The following is a 24178-nucleotide window of genomic DNA, read 5'->3' as shown; positions in this document are numbered from 1 at the left end:
CTTTGGACTGCGCTCAGATCTGCACACTGGTCTGTATCCTCAGTACAGACAAAACAAGCTCGGTCCCACGAGCCAACCCTTAGCAACCACCGTCTCGGCCACCAGGGCAGACTTTGACCTAATTAATTTTACCCGAATATTAAATTTTTAAAAATTAAAAAAAAAAAAATTTGTTTGGTCCTAATTATTATATTTTAGATGTTTTCAGCCACATAGTCGTTTTAGAAATATTATTCTCTCTTTTCCTAGTTATATTTTCTTTTGTCGTTGTTTGTTTTAGTCTAGTTGGGGATGCTTTAGAATTAATTGTTATTTGCCTTACTTTCCCTAAACCAAATGATCAGAGCCAAGTAAACCCGAATACCTGAAACCAATTTCAAACCCATTTCTTTTTTTTTTTCTCTTCAATAAGTCGCAACAAAACGGAATCTCTCTCACCGGGCCGAGTAGAGGTTGGATTTTGTGTTCGTTGGATCTCGTCAGAGGCGATCCAGACGGGTGAGCAGTCCTCCCACTCAGAACAGCTGTAGAGGTTTGGAGGCTGAGCGACCCTAGTCCTCAGGACTATCGTCCCTGGTCACACCGTCCAGACGACCTGCCGCGGATCCTGTTCGTAGACGCCAATTTCTGTGGTGGAAATTTCCCATAAAGAAGCAGATGAGAGAGAGTTGTCCTTTTGTGCGATTTATTGAAATAATAAAGAAAGGAAAAAATAAAAATAATGGGGAAAGCAAATAAAAAAAAAAGAAAACCAGCTGGGGAGATCAGTGCACACACCACGGAGGTATAATGCAAAGAGCCCACGATCCTAAAGTTGCTTCTGCCTTTTAACCTTTCTCCCTGGACCTGGTGGAATCTCCTTATCACACTGTGGGTGAAGATGTTCATATTACACAGGGAATAAACAAGGCTACAGCCTTGGGTCTGGTGAGGCATCAGACAGAAAGGAGCCAGAGCCCAGAGTTAAAAGGCAGACTCAGGCCATGAACAATCGGTCACCTTGAGAGGGAGATAGATTGTCTGTCTGAGAATGTTCAGTTCTGGGTCTAATCAACAAGTACAGAATGCATGGTCACTATACAGAGTCAGAAATGAACCCATGAAGCATTAAAGTACAATTTTTCCATTACAGTGAGCTTATTTATTAAGATCATGATAAGAACAGGCCTAACTTCACACATACACGTCTTTTTGTAGACACTATTGCTTCACCTCCATGTCTGTATCTATGTTGCTGCTTTGAGCTGAACTTAAATGGCTAAAACATGATTAGTTGTAATGGAAGACTATGTAAACCTTTAGCTACAGTATCAGGATTTAACCTCAATGAGAACCACTGAATCCTCCTGATGCAGCTTGCAGCAATGAAAGTTCCAAATGGAACTTATGGAGTTCACCAAGTTTAAAATGTGGGTTGACCTGTTTTTAGTGCATCTGTGTGTCCTTGACTTCTTCTTCACGGCTGATTCAGGACTTTACGCATGTGAAGCAGCATCTTCAAGCCAAACCAGGCTTTTAACACCTGCTTTTCTCTACTTAAATATTCAGTTCGATCGTTTAACATTTACATTTAACATTTAACATTTACATTTAACATTTAACATTTAACATTTACATTTAGATTTACATTTAACATTAACATTTACATAATTTACATTTACATTTAGACACACATTTTGCACATTTAACTAAATGTGAGAATATGTTGTGTCATTTAGTTAAATGCGAGAAAACTAGTTATAGGTGCTCCTTTTACATTCGGCACCCCATACACCGCTGCCTAAATGCTTCTTTGTGTGTGGACACCATTTCACCTCCGTCTGCTTTGAAAACGAGGGTATATTTATTACTGGGCTTGAGGTTGAAGAAGCCTCTGTTCCTACAAGACGTGAACTACTTGCTGCTTCCCCAAACGTAAGTACATGCTTGATAAGAAAAGAATCTCCGGGGAGAACCACTCTGCCCCTTGTGGACTCTTGCCTCCGGCTACGTGCGGGACGCTTGGAATTCCTGGTGCCCTGTGTGTCTGGAGCCTCTGTCCATCGAGGATGCAGAGGATCTATTCAGTGCTGGTCAAGCTGGCTGCTGATGAGAATTTCCCCGCTGTGGGACTAATAAAGGCATTTTCTATTCTATACTTGTTAGATGTATGTACTCCAGAAGTTTCTTTGGTTATTTTCTAGCTTCCCTCCTGTGTAAGGAATGCTAATTGCAAATTGACGCAATTTGGATGAGTCCAAGCCTCTGCAGCATTCGTCCGGTTCGAATCATGTGATATATGGTACTGAGGTCATTCACTCAGCTCACATTTTAGCCTTCCTTCTCGTATGTGTTGCTTATCTAGTCAGCTAATTGTAAACGTGACTGTTTTTTTTTTTATACAGGCTGACGCATGCCAGCTCCTGAAACGCGAGTTTGCTTCTCAAACTGACGCCACTGCAGGCTGTGGACACCTTGTAGAGAAGTTGTTGCTCACCTCAGGAGCAAAGGTATGTACATTTAACAGCAGTATAATCATTTGTTGGCCAATATGCAGTTTTATTTGACAGAGATTTTGCATTTCACATTTCAGTAGTTGTGGTATTCATAATCTGATCTATATTATTGTCTATGTATTTACTCTGTATGCAGTTGGTCAACTTATTTTGATATTTTAGTCTGTTGACGGGTAATTTGTAACTCTAGTGTCTCTCTGGTGCAGATTATGTGGAAAATGTGATGGAGACCATCTTCCATAAAGTCCTGCTGGACTCAGGTTGTTCTATGGAGGACCTTGTAAACATCCCTGTCCCACCGGCCCTCTGAGCAGAATTTGAGCAACCTGACAGAAAGGAGGTCATTAATGTCATGCTAAGATTTAACAAACCAGCACTACAAAATAAGTTGAAAACGTGTTTGCTCCACACACCATTAAAACTGATCTAACTACCTCATTGTTTAGATCTGTAAAGGTTGTGAGATACATAGGAAATACTGGTCATTTAATTAATCTGCTATTCTATTCTTTATACCTTCTAGAGTGGTGTCAAGGAAAACAGCTGCATCCTCCATCTGTACAGCAGCTGCACTGCTTCCGATGTCTTCCAACACGTGAAGACAAAAAAGATCCTCACATCTCCTCAGCCATCTACCAATGACTGTACCTGTTCCACTCCAGAAACTATGCTTTCAACATAACTATGAATCCTACCCGTTCATTTTGTGGTCTGCAAATTGAACTGTGACGGTAACTTATCCAGCATTATAGTGCTGGTGCATTGGTTAAAAATAAAGTTGGCTTTGACTATTGCTATTTCACTAAACTATTTTTGTATGTATATACCTAATGAGGGAAAACAAACAAATGTTTTATAATATTTCAGCTTTTATTGAGGTATTGCCAAAAAACAATAATTTAGATATTTCACAGGTGGTCTAAGTCCAACATAGGTGCCTTGTCCCTCAGGAAACACTGCCCTGATCCAGACCAGGGAAGGTGGGATGACTTGGACTCTTCGCCCTAGAAGTCCCCAGCAACAGCTAACAAGACTTATCTACTTATCTAGATACACACAGACATAGTACTGTCAAATTTATGAAGGAAAAAAATAATAACTACATTTCTACTAGTTATATATTAGCACTTGGCATAATGGCTCAGCTCCTCTCAATGTGGAGGAGCAGCGATTTCGCCCAAGCTGGAGCGAGCAAACCCCGTTTTTCTGGTCGAGAACCATGGCCTCAGACTTAGAAGAACTGATTCTCATCCCAGCTGCTTCACACTTGGCTGCAAAACGTCCCAGCACACGCTGGAGGGCCTGGCCCGATGAAGCCAAAAGGACATCATCTCGAAAAGCAGAGACGCAGTCCTGTGGTCCCCAAACCAGACCACCCAGTCTCTGGCTGCGCCTAGAAACAGAACCAGTGACAAAGGGCAGCCCAGCCAAAGTCCAACATGCACCATTCACAGGTCTGACTTATTGCTGGCAATGCGAACCAAGCTCCTGCTCTGGTTGTAAAGAGACGCTCCCCCACAGAATTCTACGAGGGACCCTTGTAAACCCTTGAGCACCCTGGTGAGGGTATAGAGCTGGTACAGCGTCCCAAGACTACGTCGAAAACCACATTGTTCCTCCTGTATCCGAGGTTCGACTATCGGCTGAGTTCTCTTCTCCAGTACCCTGGCATAGAATTTCCAAGGGAGGCTGAGAAGTATGATCACACTCTCCTGTCCCCAAAAGGAACAACCTCCCCAGTTGCCAAGTCCAGAAGAACTGTATCCATCGTCTGCACATCGTCTGTTGCAGAGGCATGTCACCAGGCAGGACAGCCCTACAACATCGACTTGATGTACCCTGCGAACTACCTCAATGACCTCAGACTGGGTTATGTGCAAGTCCACCTCTGAGAACCCTGCCTCTGCTTCCTTAGCAGAAGGCATGTCGAAGAGGTTGAGGAGATCCTCAAAGTGCTCCTTCCACCATCCAATAACATCCCCAGTTGAGGTCAACAGCTCCCCACCTCCACTGAAAACAGAGTTGGTGGAGAACTGCTTCCCCCTCCTGACATGTCGAACAGTTTGCTAGAATCTCTTTGAGGCTGAATGATAGTCCTCCTCCATGGCCTCCCCAACCTCCTCCTAGGCCCAAGTTTTTGCCTCCGCAAAAGCACGGGCTGCAGCATGTTTGGCTCGTCGCTACCCATCAGCTGCCTCATGAGTCCCACAGGTCAACCAGACCTGATAGGACTCCTTCAACTTGATGGCATCCCTTATCTCCGGCGTCCACCACCGGGTTTGGGGATTACCCTCACGACAGGCACCGGAGACTTTGCGTCCACAGCTCCGAACGGCCATGTGACAATGGAGGCGGAGAACACGGTCCACTCGGACTTTATGTCTCCAACCTCCTTCAGAATCTTGTAAAAGCTCTGCCGGAGCTGTGAGTTAAAGATCCTTCTGACAGAGGGTTCAGCCAGGCATTCCCAAGAGACCCTCACGATATGTTTGGGCATGCCAAGTCGTTCCAGCCTTCTCCCCTGCCAGTGCCCGACTACTTCTATCCAGTACCGCTCAACCTCCTGCACAAGCTCAAGCTTCCCCCCAGTGACGTTTCATTCCATGTTCCGATAGCCAGATAGGTTGTCCAAGATTGGGTCGCCGAGGCTCTCGCCTTCGATCGCTGCCCAACACCGGGTTTGGCTCCAGGTTGGGGCCCCAGCTGCGCCATACTGGGTGACGTGTCGGTCCTTAATCTGTGCTTGTGGCCCAGGACCTGTTTGCCTTGGGAGACCCTACCAGGGGCATTTAGCCCCCAACAACATAGCTCCCGGGGTCATTCGGGCACACAAACTCCTCCACCATGTTAATGTATGGTTCACACAAAAATATTCAGTTTTGGACTGTGTTCCATGACTTTATATGAAAGATTAAACATTTAGTTTTTAATTTTAAAGTCACACTTTCATTTTGGATTCCTAACAGATGTTACTAAAAGGATTTAATGTGTATATGCCTAGCCTCACTCACAGTTCTTTATATGAAAAGGTGACATATAATCTGGTCCTGGAACAACGCACTAAATAACCAAGTTACTAATCATCAAAGTTGACTTTAAGGCCTATACACTATTACTGTATGACATGGTAGTTTTGAATACTAATAAATCCTAAACTATACAGTAAAAGTACACAGATCTTTGTGGAGTGATAGTACACATCTAGTAGAAGAAGGAGAAAGTGGTCTGGGCCTGGAACTATGCACCAAAGTCAAGTTATTACTAATCAAAATTTTACATTATGACATTGTAGTTTTAAATACTAATAAATGCTAAATTGTACAGTAAAAATACACAGATCTTTGTAAAGTTATAGTGTAGTACCTCTAGTACGAGGACATCAAAAATCATTGTAATGAGCCAAACTAATACTGCTTTTTAGCATTAGATGCCAGTTTAATTAAGCTATTAGCTAACAAATATTAAAATACTCAATAAACGTACACAGATCTTTATTAGGCCTTTATTAGATCTTTACGTAACGTCTCGCTAGTTGCGACGTGATGCGCGTAATATGGGCTCAAGACGTTTTTGAAGGCGAACGAACGAAGGGTCACTCGACCGCAGTTCACAGGCAGGTGTAGGTTCACAGACTTTATTTTACACGTTAACAACGAAAGCACAGCAATCACTAAAAACCTAGTGTGACAGGGCGGTGTAGGCCCGTCGGAAAGAGAAGATCACCAGGTGTCAGAAGATTAAAAAGGGTGTTTTAAAATAATAGATTTTATTGTACAATTTAAATCATTTGCCAGCGATAAAAAACAATGACTAAAATAGTACTTTAAAAACAGGCAATGACCAATAGAAAAATTAAATCAAATGATTTCAAACCACACCATGCATGGGAAAACAAATATCAAAACCCAAACCACACCATGCATGAGAGAAAAGCAAATAAAATAAAAAAATACAAAACCAGAAGACGATTCTTTGGGAAAAAAATAACTAAATAAACCAAAATACCAATCGCACTGTTAGAACCGTGATAAAAATCAACAGAGCGAGCTCAAGTCTAAAAAAACAGCAGGAGTCAAGATTATTAAAACCAGCAAAGCTGCATATAAGGTCGTAATTATGATGTCAGCGGCGGGATCCCACTCTGTGTATTGCGTTCTTGTGGATTTGGTTTCCTGTTTTAGAGACAGACCTGCTACTGGGCCTAAGTATCTGCTAGTTTATAGTTTAACAGAGAACTACACAACCAGCCTTTGTGGTCGGTGAACATATGCCTGTTTGACACAGACGGAGCTCTGAATCCCACTGTACCAGAACGTTCCAGCAGAACGTGGGCAGCGTTCTGTTGAGTTACATTAAAAATGGAGCACATGATGGAGCCGTATCGCAGCACTTGAAGCCAACGCTGCCGATTGTGAACATCCAGGCTTCTGTGTCTTAGAGGCGGGTTTGAACCTGTTACAGTTTTTATCGGTTGCTTTGACCTGTTTTGCATAACTACTGTAGGTTCCACTTATTTTCTATTTACTATTACAGCAGAGCATCAGACACATGTAGCACATGTGTCAACCCGTTCTCATTGGATCGACACATTTTCTCCTTCCTTTTGCAAAACACTGACGTCATTCAAACTGTCCAAATTTCATTGTTTTAGGTTTGTAGACCAAACCGTCTGTTCCTAACTGTAAGAAACCAGTAAGTCCAGTATGAATTCACCATAGCTCCTGTTTTACAATCCTCTACAACAATCTACAATTTGCTATCAGTCTTTAGACTGAGCTGTGTCTCATCCTCCAAGGATGTAGTTTAGTTTACATGTATATTTTCTTGACAGTTTAAAAAATGAATGTCATCGATTCAAGCATTTGTTCATCTGGATCAAATTCTTTGCATAAAAGGTAAATTTGACATAAACTACAAAGACAACAAACAGCAACAGGCTGACATGATGATCAATGAGGCACTGATTCACACCGAGATCAGTGGTTTGTATGTTTCTGTCCACTGTGTTATGACTGATTGGACGCGTTATATATATACATATACTTGGTTGCCGGTTGTGTTGTTTGAAGGCAAACTAAGTTTCTGCTGCACATTATACAGTGTTTTGACGCTTAGAGCCTTTAGCAAACAAAGCGCGTCATTGGGACACTGCATTAGTTTCACCTCTGCATTGGTTTCCATCAGAACAGCTTTCGTGTGACTCACAGGATTGGCTGACTGACGGTAAGCGTATCGCGTCACTTCTGGTTACTGAGGTTTGCTGCCGCTGTGTGTGTACGGCGTCACTCTCCGCTATTTTCTAAATACTATTGTTCTATATCAGGTAGCGACTGCTAAGAGTTGCACTCAAGCATCTTTTCCTTTCATTAAACGTCCTGCTAATTGACACTGTTATCTAAGTGTTTTCTCCGCTAGCGTAGCTCCTAGCTTACTTTCCTGCTATGGCTTCCCCCTTTTCCTCTCCCTCTCGCTCTGTTCGGTGCTCGGTGTGTCTTATGTTTAGCTTATCCTCCGCCTCCTTTAGTGATGGTAATGGTATCTGTAATAGGTGTACGCTAGTTGCAGGGTTGGAGGCGAGGTTGTTAGACTTGGAGTCTAGGCTTCGCACTTTAGAAAACCGGCCAGCTAGCCAGGTCCCTTTAGCCGGTGCGGAGCCTCCTAGCTTAGCTGCTACCAGTCCCCCGGCAGGTCCCAGGCAGCTGGGCAACGACTGGGTCACGGCTCGTAAGAAACGTAGCTTTAGGGAGGCGCCCACGGTTCACCACCAACCGCTTCACGTTTCAAACAGATTTTCCCCACTCAGCGACACACCCGCTGAGAAACCCACTCTGATCATTGGTGACTCCATAGTCCGAAACGTGAAGTTAGAGAATCCAGCGGTCATAGTTAAGTGTTTGCCTGGGGCCAGAGCGGGCGAATTGAGTCCTATCTGAAGCTCCTGTCTAAGGATAAACGTAAGTACGCTAAGATCGTAATACACGCAGGAGCTAATGACGCCCGGTTACGCCAATCGGAAGTCACTAAAACTAACATTGAGTCGGTGTGTTCGTTCGCCAAAACAATGTCGGACTCCGTAGTTTTCTCTGGACCCCTCCCCAATGTGACCAGCGATGACATGTATAGCCGGCTGTCATCGCTCCACCGCTGGTTGTCTAGGTGGTGTCCTGCAAACGATGTGGGCTTTGTGGCTAATTGGAGCACTTTTTGGGAAAAACCTGGGCTGATTAGAAGAGACGGCGTCCATCCCACGTTGAACGGAGCCTCTCTGCTCTCTAGTAACATGGCCATGATGCTTAGTCCCCCCACTCCGTGACAACTCAGAGTGGAGCCCAGGACGCAGAGTCGCAGTCTTACACGCCTCTCTGCATGTTCTCTACAGCCGCCACCCACTCTTAGTCTTAGTTATCGCATAGAGACTGTGTCTGCTTCTCGACCACCTAAACTATACAAGTCACAAACAAATCAAAGAGGAGTGACTTACCAGAATTTAAAAAACATCAAAACAGTTCCTCTTACAGAACAAAGTAACAGTAAGTTAATAAAGTGTGGTTTATTAAATATCAGATCTCTCTCATCTAAATCCTTGTTAATAAATGACTTGATAAGTGACCATCACATAGATCTGTTCTGTCTCACTGAAACCTGGCTGCAGCAGGATGAATATGTTACTTTAAATGAGTCGACTTCAAAGAGTCACATAGTAGAACTACAGGTAGAGGTGGAGGAGAAGCAGCAATTTATAAATCAGATTTATTAATTACTCCTAAACCTAAACATAGTTATAACTCATTTGAGAGCCTCACTCTGAGCCTTTCTCACCCAGACTCTAAAACTCAGAAGCCAGTTGTGTTTTGTATTGTTTACCGTCCTCCTGCTCCATATTAGCATATATTATATTATATTCATATTAGCTTCAGATTCTCCTGTGATGAACCTTGTGTCATGAACCTGGGCTGTTTCTGTGTTTTCTGGTTTGTCATGTTCATTTCCTGTTTTATTTTTGTGTTCCCGGTCTTGGTTCCTGTATGCTTCAGTTTGGTTCACTTAGTCATGTGTTTACTTCCTGTTTTATTTTCATGCACTTCCGGTTCTGTCCTGTCATGCTTAGTTCACCTTTGTTGCTCGTTATGTGATCACCAGCTGTGTTCCATCATTAATCACCTCCCTGCATTTAAGCACCTGCACATCCCTTTGTTCTCTGTCAGTTAGTTGTTCGTCATGTGTTCAGTTGTCAGAACCACTATCCGTATACAAAGTAAGTCTTCTCACATTCTTCCTCTTTGACCAGGATCTCTCTTTTACATCATACATTAAACAAATCTCCAGAACCGCCTACTTTCATTTTAGAAATATAGCTAAAATCAGAAGCATCTTCTCTCAGAGCGATGCAGAGAAACTGATCCATGCATTTGTCACCTCTAGGCTGGAGTTCTGACAGGACTTAGAAAGAGAGATCACATTTCTCCAACATTAGCTTCTCTGCACTGGCTGCCTGCAAAATGTAGGATAGAATTTAAAATTCTCCTACTCACCTACAAAGTACTCAATGATAAAGCTCCTTCTTATCTTAAAGACCTCATAGTTCCTTATGCTCCCAGCAGAACGCTTCGTTCTCAGAGCGCTGGGCTACTTGTGGTTCCTAGAGTCTTTAAATGTAGAACAGGGGGCAGAGCTTTTAGCTCCAAGCTCCTCTCCTCTGGAACCAGCTCCCTCTTCAGGTTGGAGAAGCTGACACACTCTTCACCTTTAAGATTAGGCTTAAAACCTTCCTTTTTGATAAAGCTTATAGTTAGAGATGGTTAGAGAATTTATACACTGAGCTCCTCTGTTTCCTTCTACCTCTTCTGTCCAATAACCTCCCATCATTGTTCCATGTTCAACTAACCTTGTCTCTTTTTCTCCAGTAGTTTTGCTTCTCTCCCGCTCTCTCTCTCTCTCTCTCTCTCTCCCCCACTCTGTCCTCACCTACAGGTATCATTGGACTCAAAGTTTGGTGTCTGTGATGGGCAGCTGTGGATCCAACCATCCTGCCTGCATCCAGTCCCTGGTCCTACCATCCTGCCTGTGCTCTGTTGTTGCTTGTTGTTGCTTGTTGCTGTGCTTTTCTATCTCTCTATCCTCTCACCCCAACCGGTCGAGGCAGATGGCCGCCCACATCCAGCCTGGTTCTGCTGGAGGTTTCTTCCTCGTTAGAGAGGGAGTTTTTCCTCTCCACTCTTGCTGTCAAATTAAATGCTTGCTGTATGTGGGATTTGTTGGGTTTAGTTATGTGAGGTCTTAAACCTTACTTTGTAAAGTGCCTTGAGATAACTTTGTTGTTATTTGGCACTATATAAATGAAATTGAATTGACACTGAATCAGCTGTTTGACCTGTGTGTGAACTGTTAAGAGAATGTGTTGTTTCACTGGACCGCTGCGTCAAAGCGATTGATAAAAACTGTAATTGACCTGGTTTTGTGTGTAAATATAAAAGGATGTCATCTACATAGAAATAGAAATATGTGCATGTTTTAATACTGTAGCTTTGGAAATACTTAAAATAAGAAAATAAAAGTATCTGATCCCTAAATCATTGTTTCTACAATGACTGTATTCAGGACTTTTCTTTTGTTCCTCCATAATGTGTTCAACATGACCAGTTGTGTGATGGCTGTTGAGCTTCTCTCACATCTTCAACCATAATGTGGATGGTGGGCGGGGGCACGGAGCACGTGACAAGTAAAGGACCAGAGCAGCAGCCTCCAGTCATAATTAACGAGCCCTAGATCTATGGAGAGTTATGTCATCGCTGCCGTGCATCAGGCCGGGACCTCAGGACGCTGGTGAGTCTGTGTTTTTCTACATGTACAACAGCACTTGCACTTGAACCTAATGGTTTTATTGGTCAGATAACAGTTGATTGTTGCTGTGAAGTCAGATAATTAAATGCAGGATCTGCAGAACATCTGCATCACAGATCATGAGCCAACGTGTAGATCATGATGATGATGATGTCATTGCTTTCACCACTACAGAAGAACATGTCGGTCAGGTCCCGGTCCAACTCCTCCCTCTCTGCTCCCGCTCCAGACAGCTTCCAGTCCAGAACCACTTACTGGAACCTAACAGCTCTGTTCATCACCTACATGCTGCTGCTGCCGCTCTTCCTCTACGTCCTGTACTTGGACTGTTGCTATTGGAGGAAGCTGGCATGTAGAGTTGTTCACACTCAACATGGTTTCTCTGGAGCTCTTTGGGATTTGTTGCTTTTTCTTATTCTATTTTTCTATTTTTCTTATTCTACCTGGGCCCAGAGATAGTCATGACAGGACTCTATGTGAGCTGCACCATTCCACCTGGACAGACTCTGTTTCCTCTGCTCACATGTGTGGACCTGTAACTGGCCGTTGTTCACCTCATCACAATCCACGGGGACCTGGTCAGAAACGCCACCATCGCTTGTGTTTGCTGCTTTGTGCTGCCTTCGTGTCTCAAACCGTCAGCTGGGATCTGTCTTTACAATCAAATATCCTGTTCCTGAGCTTCGCCTTCGCCAGCGTGTCTTTCTGCTGCTTCTCTGTCCTCGTTGTTCTGACTCAAACAGGGCCTGGGGGGGAATCTGATGTCTGCTCTGTGTGTCACGTTCTGGTTCATGACCTTCTATGCTGTCCTGTCCTCATCTCCAGCCTGGTTAATCACTGTGTGATAATGCTGACCTTGTCCTGGTTGTCTTTGCCCATCAGCCTAGTGCTGCCGCTGCTGTTTCTGCACAAGGCTGGAAAACTAGCTCTGCATGAATGAACCTTATACCTACAACTCTACATCTAATCTGCATGCGTGTCTTTCTGTCCTGAGTCAGCCCTAATGGCAGCTAAGCACTAAGTGATTCTACTTAGTCAGAAATGATGGTTCCTTAGAATAGCAGCATCCCACAGGAAGTGACTGTCACACCACTGTCAGGTGAATCAGATTAGATATGACAGAGAAGGTGTAATGGTGGATAAAGAGCATGTCTTAATATTCCATTCATTCTTAATGTCATTTGTTACATACAGGATAAAAGCCTTATAGTTCAGATGTGCAGTGAAATGTTGTTTATTCATTGCTTAACAATAAAATAGCATTCATGTCTGACAAGATATTAATCCAAGTAAAACCCAGCATCAGCTGGACAAACACAGACATCCTGATTTGACTACACATTAAGGTCACAGCCTATTTGAATTCTGTCACACGACAGATGATGGATGACATGAAGCAGTAAAAATCACCAGCAGGACTTTAGTTCTTCACCTTTAAGGCTGTTCAGTCCTTCTGAGGTGAGCAAAAACACACACAGGGTGGTTAATTGGCTCTCACCCACTGGAGGACTCACTGTCTGCTCTGGAGCAGCTTCAGTAGCAGACTGATCCACCCTCACTGTGTGGAGGAGTGATATTGTAGATCTTCTTCGCTGCATCAGACTCTACAACCAGCACTGATAATTATCTCCAGATCAACAACTTATTAGTGGTTAGGTTGAAAAAAATTAGTGTAATATCTGTGTAAACCTGTGCAGTACTGTACTATATAATATGCAATAATCCTCCCCGTGACTCCACACAGAGTTATACTGTGCCAACTTAACTTAACTTCTGACACTGTATTTTTAACTCTGTTAAAATATTAAACAAATTTCTCCACTGTGGCACAATTAAAGGATTTCTTATTCTTATGAAAACGCTGCAGCTCCAGGACTGAAAGCCTCAAAGTCCAAAAGGCATCAATGCATTTCTACTGTTAAATATACAATAGATAATAATGACCCTGAAACAGTTTAAAGAAGATTGATGCCACCACAGCAAAGAGGAAACACATCCAATTACACATCTTTAACCCTGGAAGAGCCGTTAATGAAGCCTGAATGAACCCTGGATGCAGCCTGCACACCTCGTTAGGCCAACGATGACTAACCATGAAAAAGTGTGACGCATAAAACCTGAAGCTACACATGAAGCATTAATCAACTGTGATGACTTTGAGTCACAAATTACAATGAAAAGACATGCAGGACATAAATGTGTCCAAACCAGAAAATGGAAAAGTCACGTTAATTATTTGTCAAATGTACACGTCCAGCAGTCAAATCACTTTTGACTCTTGTTACACATTCATTCTAGATTTATTTGACAAGATGCAAATCGGCTGCTTCATCTGCTCCCACGGCTCCTGCACATGCATTTATATCTGATCACAGCTGTCAGGTGAGTGTTTGAGCAATAACAGGAGAATGACTCAAGTCTGTTTATGTGTTCACTCACTTTCTGTGACTAAGCTTCTTATTTGAACACGTGATCATTTATTATTTGAATAGAAGTGTCATTTATAACATATTAGCTTTATCTAAGCTTGTTTTTATTTTAATGTTTATGATCAGCCTGAACAACCAATTTATTAGTTGTTAGTTAAGAGGGACATCTGTATTTCAGGCCATAAAGTAACAACAACAGTCAATGCTGGGAATAACAGAGAAACCAGGACAGGGACGTGTTCAGGTGGATTTGAGGCTCATTAGCTTAGTTTCAGATTGGTTTCCGGTCTCAGCACGTCTGCGACTCTTCATCCTTCAGCTTCTTGTCACATCAGACATGTCGGACAACTCAACGCCCCCCCTCTGTGTGGAGCCTGAGGACTCTTCCTCCCCAGCTGGTGTTAACGTGTCCATGGCCTTCAACGTGAGCAGAGTGTGCCTCCTGCTGCCGCTCTCCTCCTTCGTCCTGTTGCTAGGTTACAGACAGTGGCAGCAGCAGCGCTCCTTTGGCTCCATGAGCCACGCTGACGTCCTGACCTGCCACAATGCAGCGCTGCAGCTGGTCTGCAGTTTGGGAACCGCTGCTTACGTCTACGGGACCTACAGGGAGATCCTGTGTTTGCAGGTTTCAGGGTGGTGGATTTCATGGATGGTTCTTTGTGGAGAGATCGCGTTCCATCTCCTGACCTGTGTGGAGCGGTACCTGGCAGTGGTTCATCCAGTGTTGTACCGAGCGCTGAAGAGCGAGCGAGGGGTCCGGATCAGGAACGTCAGCATCGTCTGTGCCTGGCTGCTGTGTGTGATGTACAGCACTGCAGCTTCCTGCTTCAAAGCTGACTTCCACATGCAGGTGCTCTGCGTCCTGGGCCTCTCCCTGCTGGTCGTCTCCTTCTGCAGCGTGTCGGTTCTGCGGGCTCTCCTTGGTCCGGGTCCTGGGGAGCGGGAGCGGGTCGACCCGGTGAAGCGCAGAGCCTTCGTCTCCGTCATGGCCATAACTGCAGTGCTGTGGCTGTGGTTTGTAGGACTCGTCGTTGGTTTCACATTGAGCCTGTCATTCCAGTGCAGCCATCTCAGCCTGTTGCTCAGGGCCTCTGCCTACTGGTTTATGATGCCTGGCAGCTTGGTGCTGCCTGTACTTTATCTGCACAGGACAGGGCAGATACGCTGCAGCCGAAACAGGGGAGAGTGAAATAGTAAAAGGTAAAGCAGATGAGGAGACCAGACTTTAGCTTCGCGTTTATGATGTAGTACAACGCAATACACTGTTTTATGTCTCATATGATCCTGTTTATAATTATTGAGTCAATGTTTTTTGTGTCTGTTCATTTGACAATTTATCAAATTGTTTTGCTTGTTTTCATCACTTATAGTGAAATAGAGTTATTAAAGTTTAAGTTTTGCTTCTCTCGCTCTCAGTTCCAACTGTTTACAGTTGTAATTCTTGCAAGGCCAGTTTCCTTAACTTCAACTCAAAGGCAGCATCTGAAGTTTGAGAAATGTCTGCTACAGGCGAAGCCACAACTGCAGCAGCGTCAGTGCAGAAGCAGAAGTCAGGACACCATGCTCTATAACTAATGACCTGGAGCTTCTTCAACACTTTCTCTCAACCGTTTCTCACTACTAGTCATTTCAATATCGTAATGTCTGGCAAGTTGTAAAAGTTGTTTGTTGGTGCTCGGATAAATGCTTCAGTGGTCGACATGCTAAACTGACTGTTAACCAAAACCTTTTACCAAAGACTCCAAGAAGACAATTAATCTGCATGCACAATACAAATGTCCTAATGTCCATCAAACAAAAGCAGCCTCACAAGCTCTCTTTATTAAAATGGTGAATAAACCACACCTAAGAGAACCAGAAATTGTTGTGTCAGGCAATAAAGCCTTTAAAATTTGCATTCCAATCTGACTGATCTTTTATAAATCCAATAGGTATTGGATTATATATATATATATATATTATCCTTTGTTAAGATGGCAAAAGTCAAAATATGTTAATTCCAGTAATTAAATGATAAATCCCAAAAGGAAGAAAAATGAACTAAATCCACAGTAGTAAGGTTCCAGAAAATTATTAAATTCCCAAAAAGTGAAAAGCTAAACTAATGCACAGTAATAAGGTAAGGTTCCATGAAATTAGTAAGCTCCCAGTGTGGAAAATAAATAATAAGAATATTAAAAATTAAAAGTCCAAAGCAGTAATCCTCAAGTCCTACAGCAAGAGCCCAAAATTATTCAAGTCCAGACGGCCAAGAGCAGTAAGATCCAGGGTTGACAAAGCGTTTATTCCACAGAAAAGTGACAGAAGACAAGACAGACTGAGAATTTTTGTCACAACATCACCTTATATACTGTACCTGTTGCTCACGGGGTGGGATTCAGCTCCGTTAGATCATCATCTTGACCTTTTAGGGTGTTTTTGACCATTATTTTATTATATTTTTACCCAATCATAATCCCAAACAAAGTAAAGACACTTGTTGCTCTGCCCTTTTCTCCCAGGGCGGGGCAGCTCCCCTCCAAACCTTCATTTTCCCAAGGTCAGGGTACTGTAGGTCAGGTGCTCAGAGGTGTACCAGGCTGGAGGCGGCTTTAAAAGCATAACTTCAGCAACTACAGCCATACAGCTAAGGCCCTGAAATGTTTACCCCCACCAGAGAAACGTATCTCCACCCAGGATTACCATAAAAAATAAAGGCAAAATAACAAATGAGTGAACCGACGGTAAAACTAATTTTCTTAATCCATCTGGCTCACTCCCTAATTTAACCAAAATGCACCAAGGAACAAACAGACAGCAAGAGAGAGGAGCTTTTAAATACCAGTCTCCACATGACACCGATCAGCTAAAAGTTCATGGAGGAGTCAGTCCAGGTCACCTGCAAAACTCAAAGACACAGTATTTAGCATGTAACACCTGAAGTGCAGATGCAGATAGTGGCGATGAAGTGGCGTTAGTCAACGTCTGAAGCAGGAGGAAAAACAAGAAAGCAACAACGCAGTTTGAACATTGAGACAATCGAGTCACATTCACGATAACTAGCTCCAACTTTAGCATTTACTAATAACAAGTTACACAACAAGCACTGTGTGACTTCTGTTAGCACAACACATACAACCACAGAATACCAGACTGGAGCAAACACACAGGCGCCCCCTGCTGGCCGGAGGACGGACATGTTTAACCGCTGACCAGTGGGCTGTTCAGGGGCTGCCTCTTCATCCCAGTCTTCTGCAGTTGTGGTCTTTGTGGTGGTTGTGTGTTTCTGCAACATTCATTCAGCGCTGTGTGTTCTGACCCGCCCCAGCGGGTGATGGGGGCAGGGACCCAGGGCAAAGTTGGTGCCCCTGGGGGTCAAATGGCTGACTATATGACTATAGACATATTTAACATCAAAATAAACAGCAGAGTCAGGGCTACAACACTATATGTCTCATTCGTGTACATTAAACACAAACGAAGATATGATACAATAAATCGTAGTCGTCAGCATGTAGTTAGTGTTAGTTTGCGACCCAATTATGGGTCTATCGCTGTGATACTCAGATGAAAGCTCTAATCTAAAGGAATCTAAGGATATGCCTCGAGGCATGCTAGCTATCACATGTGGTAAGTTATGAGCCAAAGAATCACATATGCTAAGCTAATCACTATCTAAATAAACAATACACATTCAAATGTCATCACACAAAGTCCATATTACTGGTGAACTGATCCCATTCTGTTATTTCTACCATCTGGGAGCTTACCCACTCACTCTGTTACTCTCTACTCCCACAGAGCTTGTCTGTAGTGATTTATAGGGGGAGCCATTTGGTGCCATTCTTCATTGCACCAGGGCCATAAAACGTGATCAGCCATTCTTACTGGCTACCAGTCCTGTCACTCTTGTGTTGGTGTTTTTTGGCCTATTCCATAGTTTTCACCTGTTGTCATATTCATAGTTACCATTTCCTGTTTTACTATGTAGTACTTCCGGTTCTGTTCATTCAGGTGTAGTGCGAGCTTTACTTCCAGTCAAATGTTCATCAGCTGTTCGCAATAGACAATCAGTCATGGTATTTAACAACCAGTACTTTAACTAGTTCCAGATTGTCGCGAGTTACCTCCACTTCTTGTATGTATTCCAGTTACTGTACTTGCCTGTTATCATTACCATTCTTGACCTTATCCTAGTCCCCCAGTGGCCTGTACAGTGACAGATTTAGAAAAGCCTAGATTGGTATAGGTAAGTGGTATTTGGACATATTAATCACTTTTATTTCTGTTTTAGGTGGAGAGTAGTGGAAAACATATAGAAGTATCCACACTAGGAAACTAGTGAAAAAAGAAGAAAGCGCATCGCAGAAGAAGAAGAAGAAGAAGAAGAAAAAGAAGAAAGAAGAAGAAGAAAAAGACGAAGAAGAAGAAGAAGAAGAAGAAGAAGAAGAAGAAGAAAGACTCTTTCACATCATCCAAACCAACTTTTTGCTGAGTTGATGTTCACCAATTGTGCTATGATGTCATGAAACGAAGTTTCAACGAACCCTGCTTTACTGAGATATTCATCCTAAAAATGCATTTCTCTTTAGACGTTACTGAAACGTTTAACTTTTCTATTATTCATAAACATCGCATCAGTAACAGTAAAACTAATTTTACACCTCATGTCACATCTCACAAGTGTCCCCTACATTATGACACCATTTCCAGTCAAATAGACTGACATGCAGTGTGAGAATAAGAGCTGGGTGCTGATGACCTCTGGGGTGTGGTTTATGCTGCCCAGCAGCTTGATGCTGCCTCTGCTGTATCTGCAGTGAGCAGGGAAGCTGCCGTCAGGCTGCGACGGCTGTGTCACAGTCACCTACTTAGACCCATGCTAACCGTTAGCCTCCATGTCCCACCATCCTCCAGACTGCTCACTCATCACATGGTACAGCTGCTCTGGTCAGCTCTCGTGTTCTGCTCCTATAAAATATTGTTAAAACTGACAGCTTCATGGCTTCTGTGTTTTGGGTCCCAGTTAAACCATCACAGATGAACTCATCGCCTGTCTCACACCTGAGCCCACGACTCAGACTGTAAGAACCGACTCCTTTAAATGGAGGGTGAAGGAACTAAACTGACCTAGTTGACAACATAAAATAAACAAAACCCACAGTGACGCCTCACGCAATTAAACTGGCTTTATTGATTCCAACAGCTTCTAGGTTGTGGAAGCCGCTCTAGATTGGAACAATCCTGAGATGAAGACGGCTACAGGTGCGTCTGGAATCATTTGGAAATGAAATGTCTGACAAGATGCAAAACAGCCTCCTGACGCACGACCATCAGGGATCAGCAGCTTCATGCATCACAGTGAAACTGGACCAAGGAGCAGCGAGGTTGGAGCAGAGGACGGAGCGGCTGATGAGGTGGATCAGCCTTCAGACAGCAGCTCAGCAGCGTTTAACAGCTGCATCATCACGTCTGCTGATGCAGAACTGGTGTTGCTGTGTTCTTTTCCATCTTTGGTTTTCTGACATGTACAGTACCAGGTCTTTATGAATGTGCCATGTAACGGTTTTGGTCCGGTTCTCCTCTGGTAGCAGCTCCAACCCGTCACACCCGTCCTCTACCCAGGAATCAGGGACATCAGCGATGCTGCAGCAGTTAAACTCACTGTGTTTTCTGCTTCTTGTATTTCTGCTTGGAAGAAGTTCTCAAATCCCACAGTGACGCAGAAACTCTCTGAATACTAAAGCGTCTAAAGTAAAATGTTCAACTTAAGGCATTTATTTACGTATAACATATAGGAATCCTATAGATTTTATTCTATATATGAGCATTATCGATGTAATTGACTTGTTAGTGAGGGGTCTTGATGCTCAGGGGGGAGCGTGGGTCTGATCAGGTCTCCAGGTCAAGCTTGTCTGACTGTGTGCCTCATGTGTGACTCAGTGAGGACATGGATCAAATGCACAGTGTGGGTGGTTCACACGTCTACCAGACCTGATGGTCTGTCATTAGGTGGTAGGTAAAGGCGGTCAGAGACAGGCTGGGTTCAAACACTTAGGCAGCACACGGTCAGAGGCAAGGCAGGAGACAAGGTCAGGATAACTACAGTATGGTCATACATACATAGTGCAAAGTAATACGTAACTGATGTAATGCTGGCTGAGACAACGCAGAAAATCTGGCAACTGGACAGGACGAGTGCTGGTGCTTAAATGCAGGAGAGTAATTGCAGATAGATTGCAGGTGGTGGCTATGAGGCTGAGCTTCGCCGGTGGGATTCCAGCAGCTCTGAGCAGCGGCACCGTTAACATGGTTTTCTGCTACACTCTGCTGTCGTTTGCTCCGCTGATGGAGTCCTTTTGTTATGCGTCTGTCCTGTGCGTCCTCAGACGTCCTGGGCCGGGTCGGCACCGGGCTGACCCGAGGCGGCGGAGGGCGTTCCTCACCGTCGCGGCCATCCTGGCAGCGATCACTTACACCTGCACCATGACAAGGATTAAACACCTCCTGCTCTCTGTGCGTCTGTGTATCAGGTGTGTGTGACGTCCTCCTGCCTCTCGTCCTCTCGTCATCAGCGTTCGTTGTCTCCTGCTGAGTCTGTGTCATCCTGATATTGTGGCTCATGCAGTGACTGTAGTTCAGTTTGCTCGGAGCTGCTTCCTGCTTTCATGGTGTTTGTGTTATCTGTCTGTTTGAACCTTATTAAATGATTTGTGGGTTCATTTCCTGTCTGTCTTTATTTTAGCCATGAAGATATAAATCATATAATTATTATGGTTGTATTGTGGTAACAATGGTGATAATAGTCATTATTCAAATGTATATGTATGGAAACCTGCACCAATGTTGCTGTCAGTAATATATTATATGTCACAGAATGTTGAATCTTAAATGGCTGTGACGTTATGCAAACACCAGCAGAATGACGTCATCGTCTGCTGTGTCCGAACCCGAGGCAACGAGAGGAAAACGTCGGATCCGAGTCTGGAGTGTGTTTGATATTCAAACTTTGCTGCTGGTGACATGTTTGCGCGTACACACACACACACACACACACACACACACACACACACACACACACACACACACACACACACACACACACACACACACACACACACACACACTACATTACACTGATAAGTATTTCAGTATTTTCAGGTGTTTAGGTGAAACCAATGCAACCACTGAAGAAGTTAAACAGTTTCCAGCTCAGTTTACAGCCAACAGCTTTAAGCTGCTATTAGACACTGTGTGTGTGAGTAGTGTTCCAGACCTCCCAGTCAGACCAGAGCCCAGGCTGCTCCAGGCCACTGGCCACAAAGCAGAAACTACACCCTGTGTTCTGACGCTCAGCTGTGGTCGGTACCAGTTTCTCAGCATGAACTACTTCACCTGTGGTGAACCCTGTGTCTGAAGCACTTGATTCAACACATTCACACGATGTGCAGTTCACCAGAAACCATGGCAATAAAAGGTCCATCAGTTCTGCTCTCACAACACATGGGTCCATGCATGTATTGGTAGGAGACGTCGGTGAAGAGCAGGCAGAGGATGAACCAAAGCTACAGAAACCAGAAAACACAAACCAAAGGTCTCCTCCAACTTCTACGAGCTGCTTATGGACGATGAGAGAGTTCCTCTGTCATAGAGGAAGTTTGTTGGTGGGTTGACTGGTAGCTGGTTAGTTTTTAACTGGTTAGTTTGTATCTGGTTCATTAGTAGCTGGTTAAGTGATTAGCTGTTTCCTGGTTAGTTGGAACCTGGCTCGTTGATTAGTTGTTAGCTGGTTAGTTTGTTTCTGTTTAGTTTTCTATCTGGTTAGTTGATTAGCTGGTATCTGGTTCATTGGTAGCTGGTTACGTGATTAGTTGTTTCCTGGTTAGTTTGTATCTGGTTAGATGGTGAGGTCACAGACTAGATATGACCAGTGGAACCAACATGAGGTTCTGACTGTTTTCCAGTGCTGCTGCTGTGCTTGTGCGACATGCTTGGTGACACTTGGGTCTCAGTGTTTGTCAGGTGATGTCGACTGCAGCCTGGTCCTCTCTGCTCAGCAGCTTCCTGCTGCCGCTGCTGTTCCTGCACCGGGCAGAAACGCTGCCGAGATGCTGAGTCAGCGGTGAGCCGGGCCCAGAGTCCGATCCCGTCTGAGGCCTGTCCATTGACTGACCTTTCTGTATGCGCTACATTAGACTAAACACTCGGCTCAGTATCAATAGTGCGGTTCACAAAGTTTGGTAGATTTTCTTTTGATACTTACTTAAATCTTTAGAACTACTTTGTTTTAGCATCTGTCATGGTTTGAACTTATCTTATTGTAGGTTCTTACATTGTGTTTCTGTTCTTCTTGCAGGATTAATAAAGTTGTTCCACTCTACTTACTGTAGATCTACCCAAGTTGTCACCATCTGCAAATTAACTTGCTGTCACATTCTAGAAGGTTCATGTGTGTTTAAAGCAGCGGTTGAGTCAAAAACTGCCAGATCGTGTGGTGGAAATTTCCCATAAAGAGGCAGATGAGAGAGTTCTTTTGTGTGATCTTGTCAGGATTCGGCAGAGATCGGACCCACATGCACAGCGATGAGACAGCAGACAGATGGTAAAATTCAAGGTTTTAATACAGAACTCGGAGTCACAGACAGTCCAGCTAATGCACGGGCAAGCACAGGACTGAGGCACAGAGGGAGCAGGAGTAATCGGGTCCGATGACAGGCGTGGGTTAATACCAGAAGGCTCAGATTTCCGTGTTTCAATCAGCAGGCTTAGACAGGTCCGGTAACAGGCAGAGTTCAGCAACAAAAACAAGGAATTTACTATACCGGTCGGGATCAGACGAGAATCGGTGGTCACGAATACAGAACTGGGTCGGAGACGGGATAAGCTGAACAAGAAACTTCTGCAACATGAAGACATTGATTGAACGATCAGGCGGATCACTGTGGTAACAGGTGGTGGTTAAATATCCTGGTAAGTAATAGTAAATGCAAGACAGGTGCGTGTAATGACAACCGGAAGTCAGGCTAGCGTTAACAGGATGAGGCTGGAAACCAGGACTATGACAATAAAACAGGAAGTGAACACAGAAACCTGACAGATTTATTATAAGAATAAAGGAAAATAAAAATAATGAGAAAAGCTAATCAAAAGCATGGATGTTGATCGTGCACATCAACAAACCAAAAACCAGCTGGGAGATCAGTGCACACACCACGAAGGTGTGATGCAAAGAGCCCACGATCCTCAAGTTGTCTCTGCCTTTTAACCCCTTTCTCTGTCTCTGGTGGAATGTCTCTCTGCAGCAATGGAATTGTTTGCGCCACCTTATCTCGCTGTGAGTGAGAATGTTTGCTTTCTCACTTCTGCATCGTCATGTCTTGTTATCCAAAGGAAGGAACACCGAGCTTCCAAGACAAGATGCATTGGCTTTAACCCTCACGCAGCTCTCATTTTTAGACCCCACGAGGGCAACGGAGGAGGGTTTTACATCTGACCCCACAAGTGGGTGAGGATGTGCAGTGGGGGGTGGTGGTCGGGGTCACGCCGGACCCCACGAGGACACCGAAAGTGCAGGTTGGGAGGAGGGAGGAGGGGGTCACGTCGGACCCCACGAGGACACAGAAAGTGCAGGTTAGGAGGAGGTAGCTGGGGGTCACGCCGGACCCCAGGAGGAAAGCGAACGTGCAGGTTAGGAGGAGGGAGGAGGGGGTCACGCCGGACCCCAGGAGGAAAGCGAACGTGCAGGTTAGGAGGAGGGAGGAGGGGGTCACGCCGGACCCCACGAGGACACAGAACGTGCAGGTTAGGAGGAGGGAGGAGGGGGTCACGCCGGACCCCAGGAGGAAAGCGAACGTGCAGGTTGGGAGGAGGGAGGTGGGGGTCACGCCGGACCCCACGAGGACACAGAACGTGCAGGTTAGGAGGAGAGAGGTGGGGGTCACGCCGGACCCCAGGAGGAAAGCGAACGTGCAGGTTGGGAGGAGGGAGGTGGGGGTCACGCCAGACCCCACGAGGACACAGAACGTGCAGGTTAGGAGGAGAGAGGAGGGGGTCACGCCAGACCCCAGGAGGAAAGCGAACGTGCAGGTTAGGAGGAGGGAGGAGGGGGTCACGCCAGACCCCACGAGGACACAGAACGTGCAGGTTAGGAGGAGGGAGGAGGGGGTCACGCCGGACCCCAGGAGGAAAGCGAACGTGCAGGTTAGGAGGAGAGAGGTGGGGGTCACGCCGGACCCCAGGAGGAAAGCGAACGTACAGGTTAGGAGGAGGGAGGAGGGGGTCGCGCCAGACCCCACGAGGACACAGAACGTGCAGGTTAGAAGGAGAGAGGTGGGGGTCACGCCGGACCCCACGAGGACACAGAACGTGCAGGTTAGGAGGAGAGAGGTGGGGGTCACGCCGGACCCCAGGAGGAAAGCGAACGTGCAGGTTGGG

The 24178-nt window shown here is 44.7% G+C and overlaps 1 protein-coding gene across 1 annotated transcript; it reads left to right on the top strand.

The window, feature by feature from the left end:
• The first annotated feature begins 14015 nt into the window (after positions 1–14015).
• On the top strand, positions 14016–15138 carry LOC129603513 (uncharacterized). Its single transcript, XM_055505050.1, has one exon. The coding sequence runs from the start codon at positions 14103–14105 to the stop codon at positions 14952–14954; it is 852 nt and encodes a 283-aa protein (XP_055361025.1). The 5' UTR covers positions 14016–14102; the 3' UTR covers positions 14955–15138.
• The last annotated feature ends 9040 nt before the right edge of the window (positions 15139–24178 follow it).

The sequence above is a fragment of the Betta splendens genome, chromosome 2 (genome assembly GCF_900634795.4).
Source record: "Betta splendens chromosome 2, fBetSpl5.4, whole genome shotgun sequence".
NCBI classification, from domain to species: domain Eukaryota; kingdom Metazoa; phylum Chordata; class Actinopteri; order Anabantiformes; family Osphronemidae; genus Betta; species Betta splendens.
This window is presented reverse-complemented; position numbering and strand designations above follow the sequence as displayed.

What these genes read in the sequence shown, in the direction of transcription:
- LOC129603513 (XM_055505050.1), top strand. Translation starts at nt 14,103, where the DNA reads ATGTCGGACAACTCAACGCCCCCCCTCTGTGTGGAGCCTGAGGACTCT.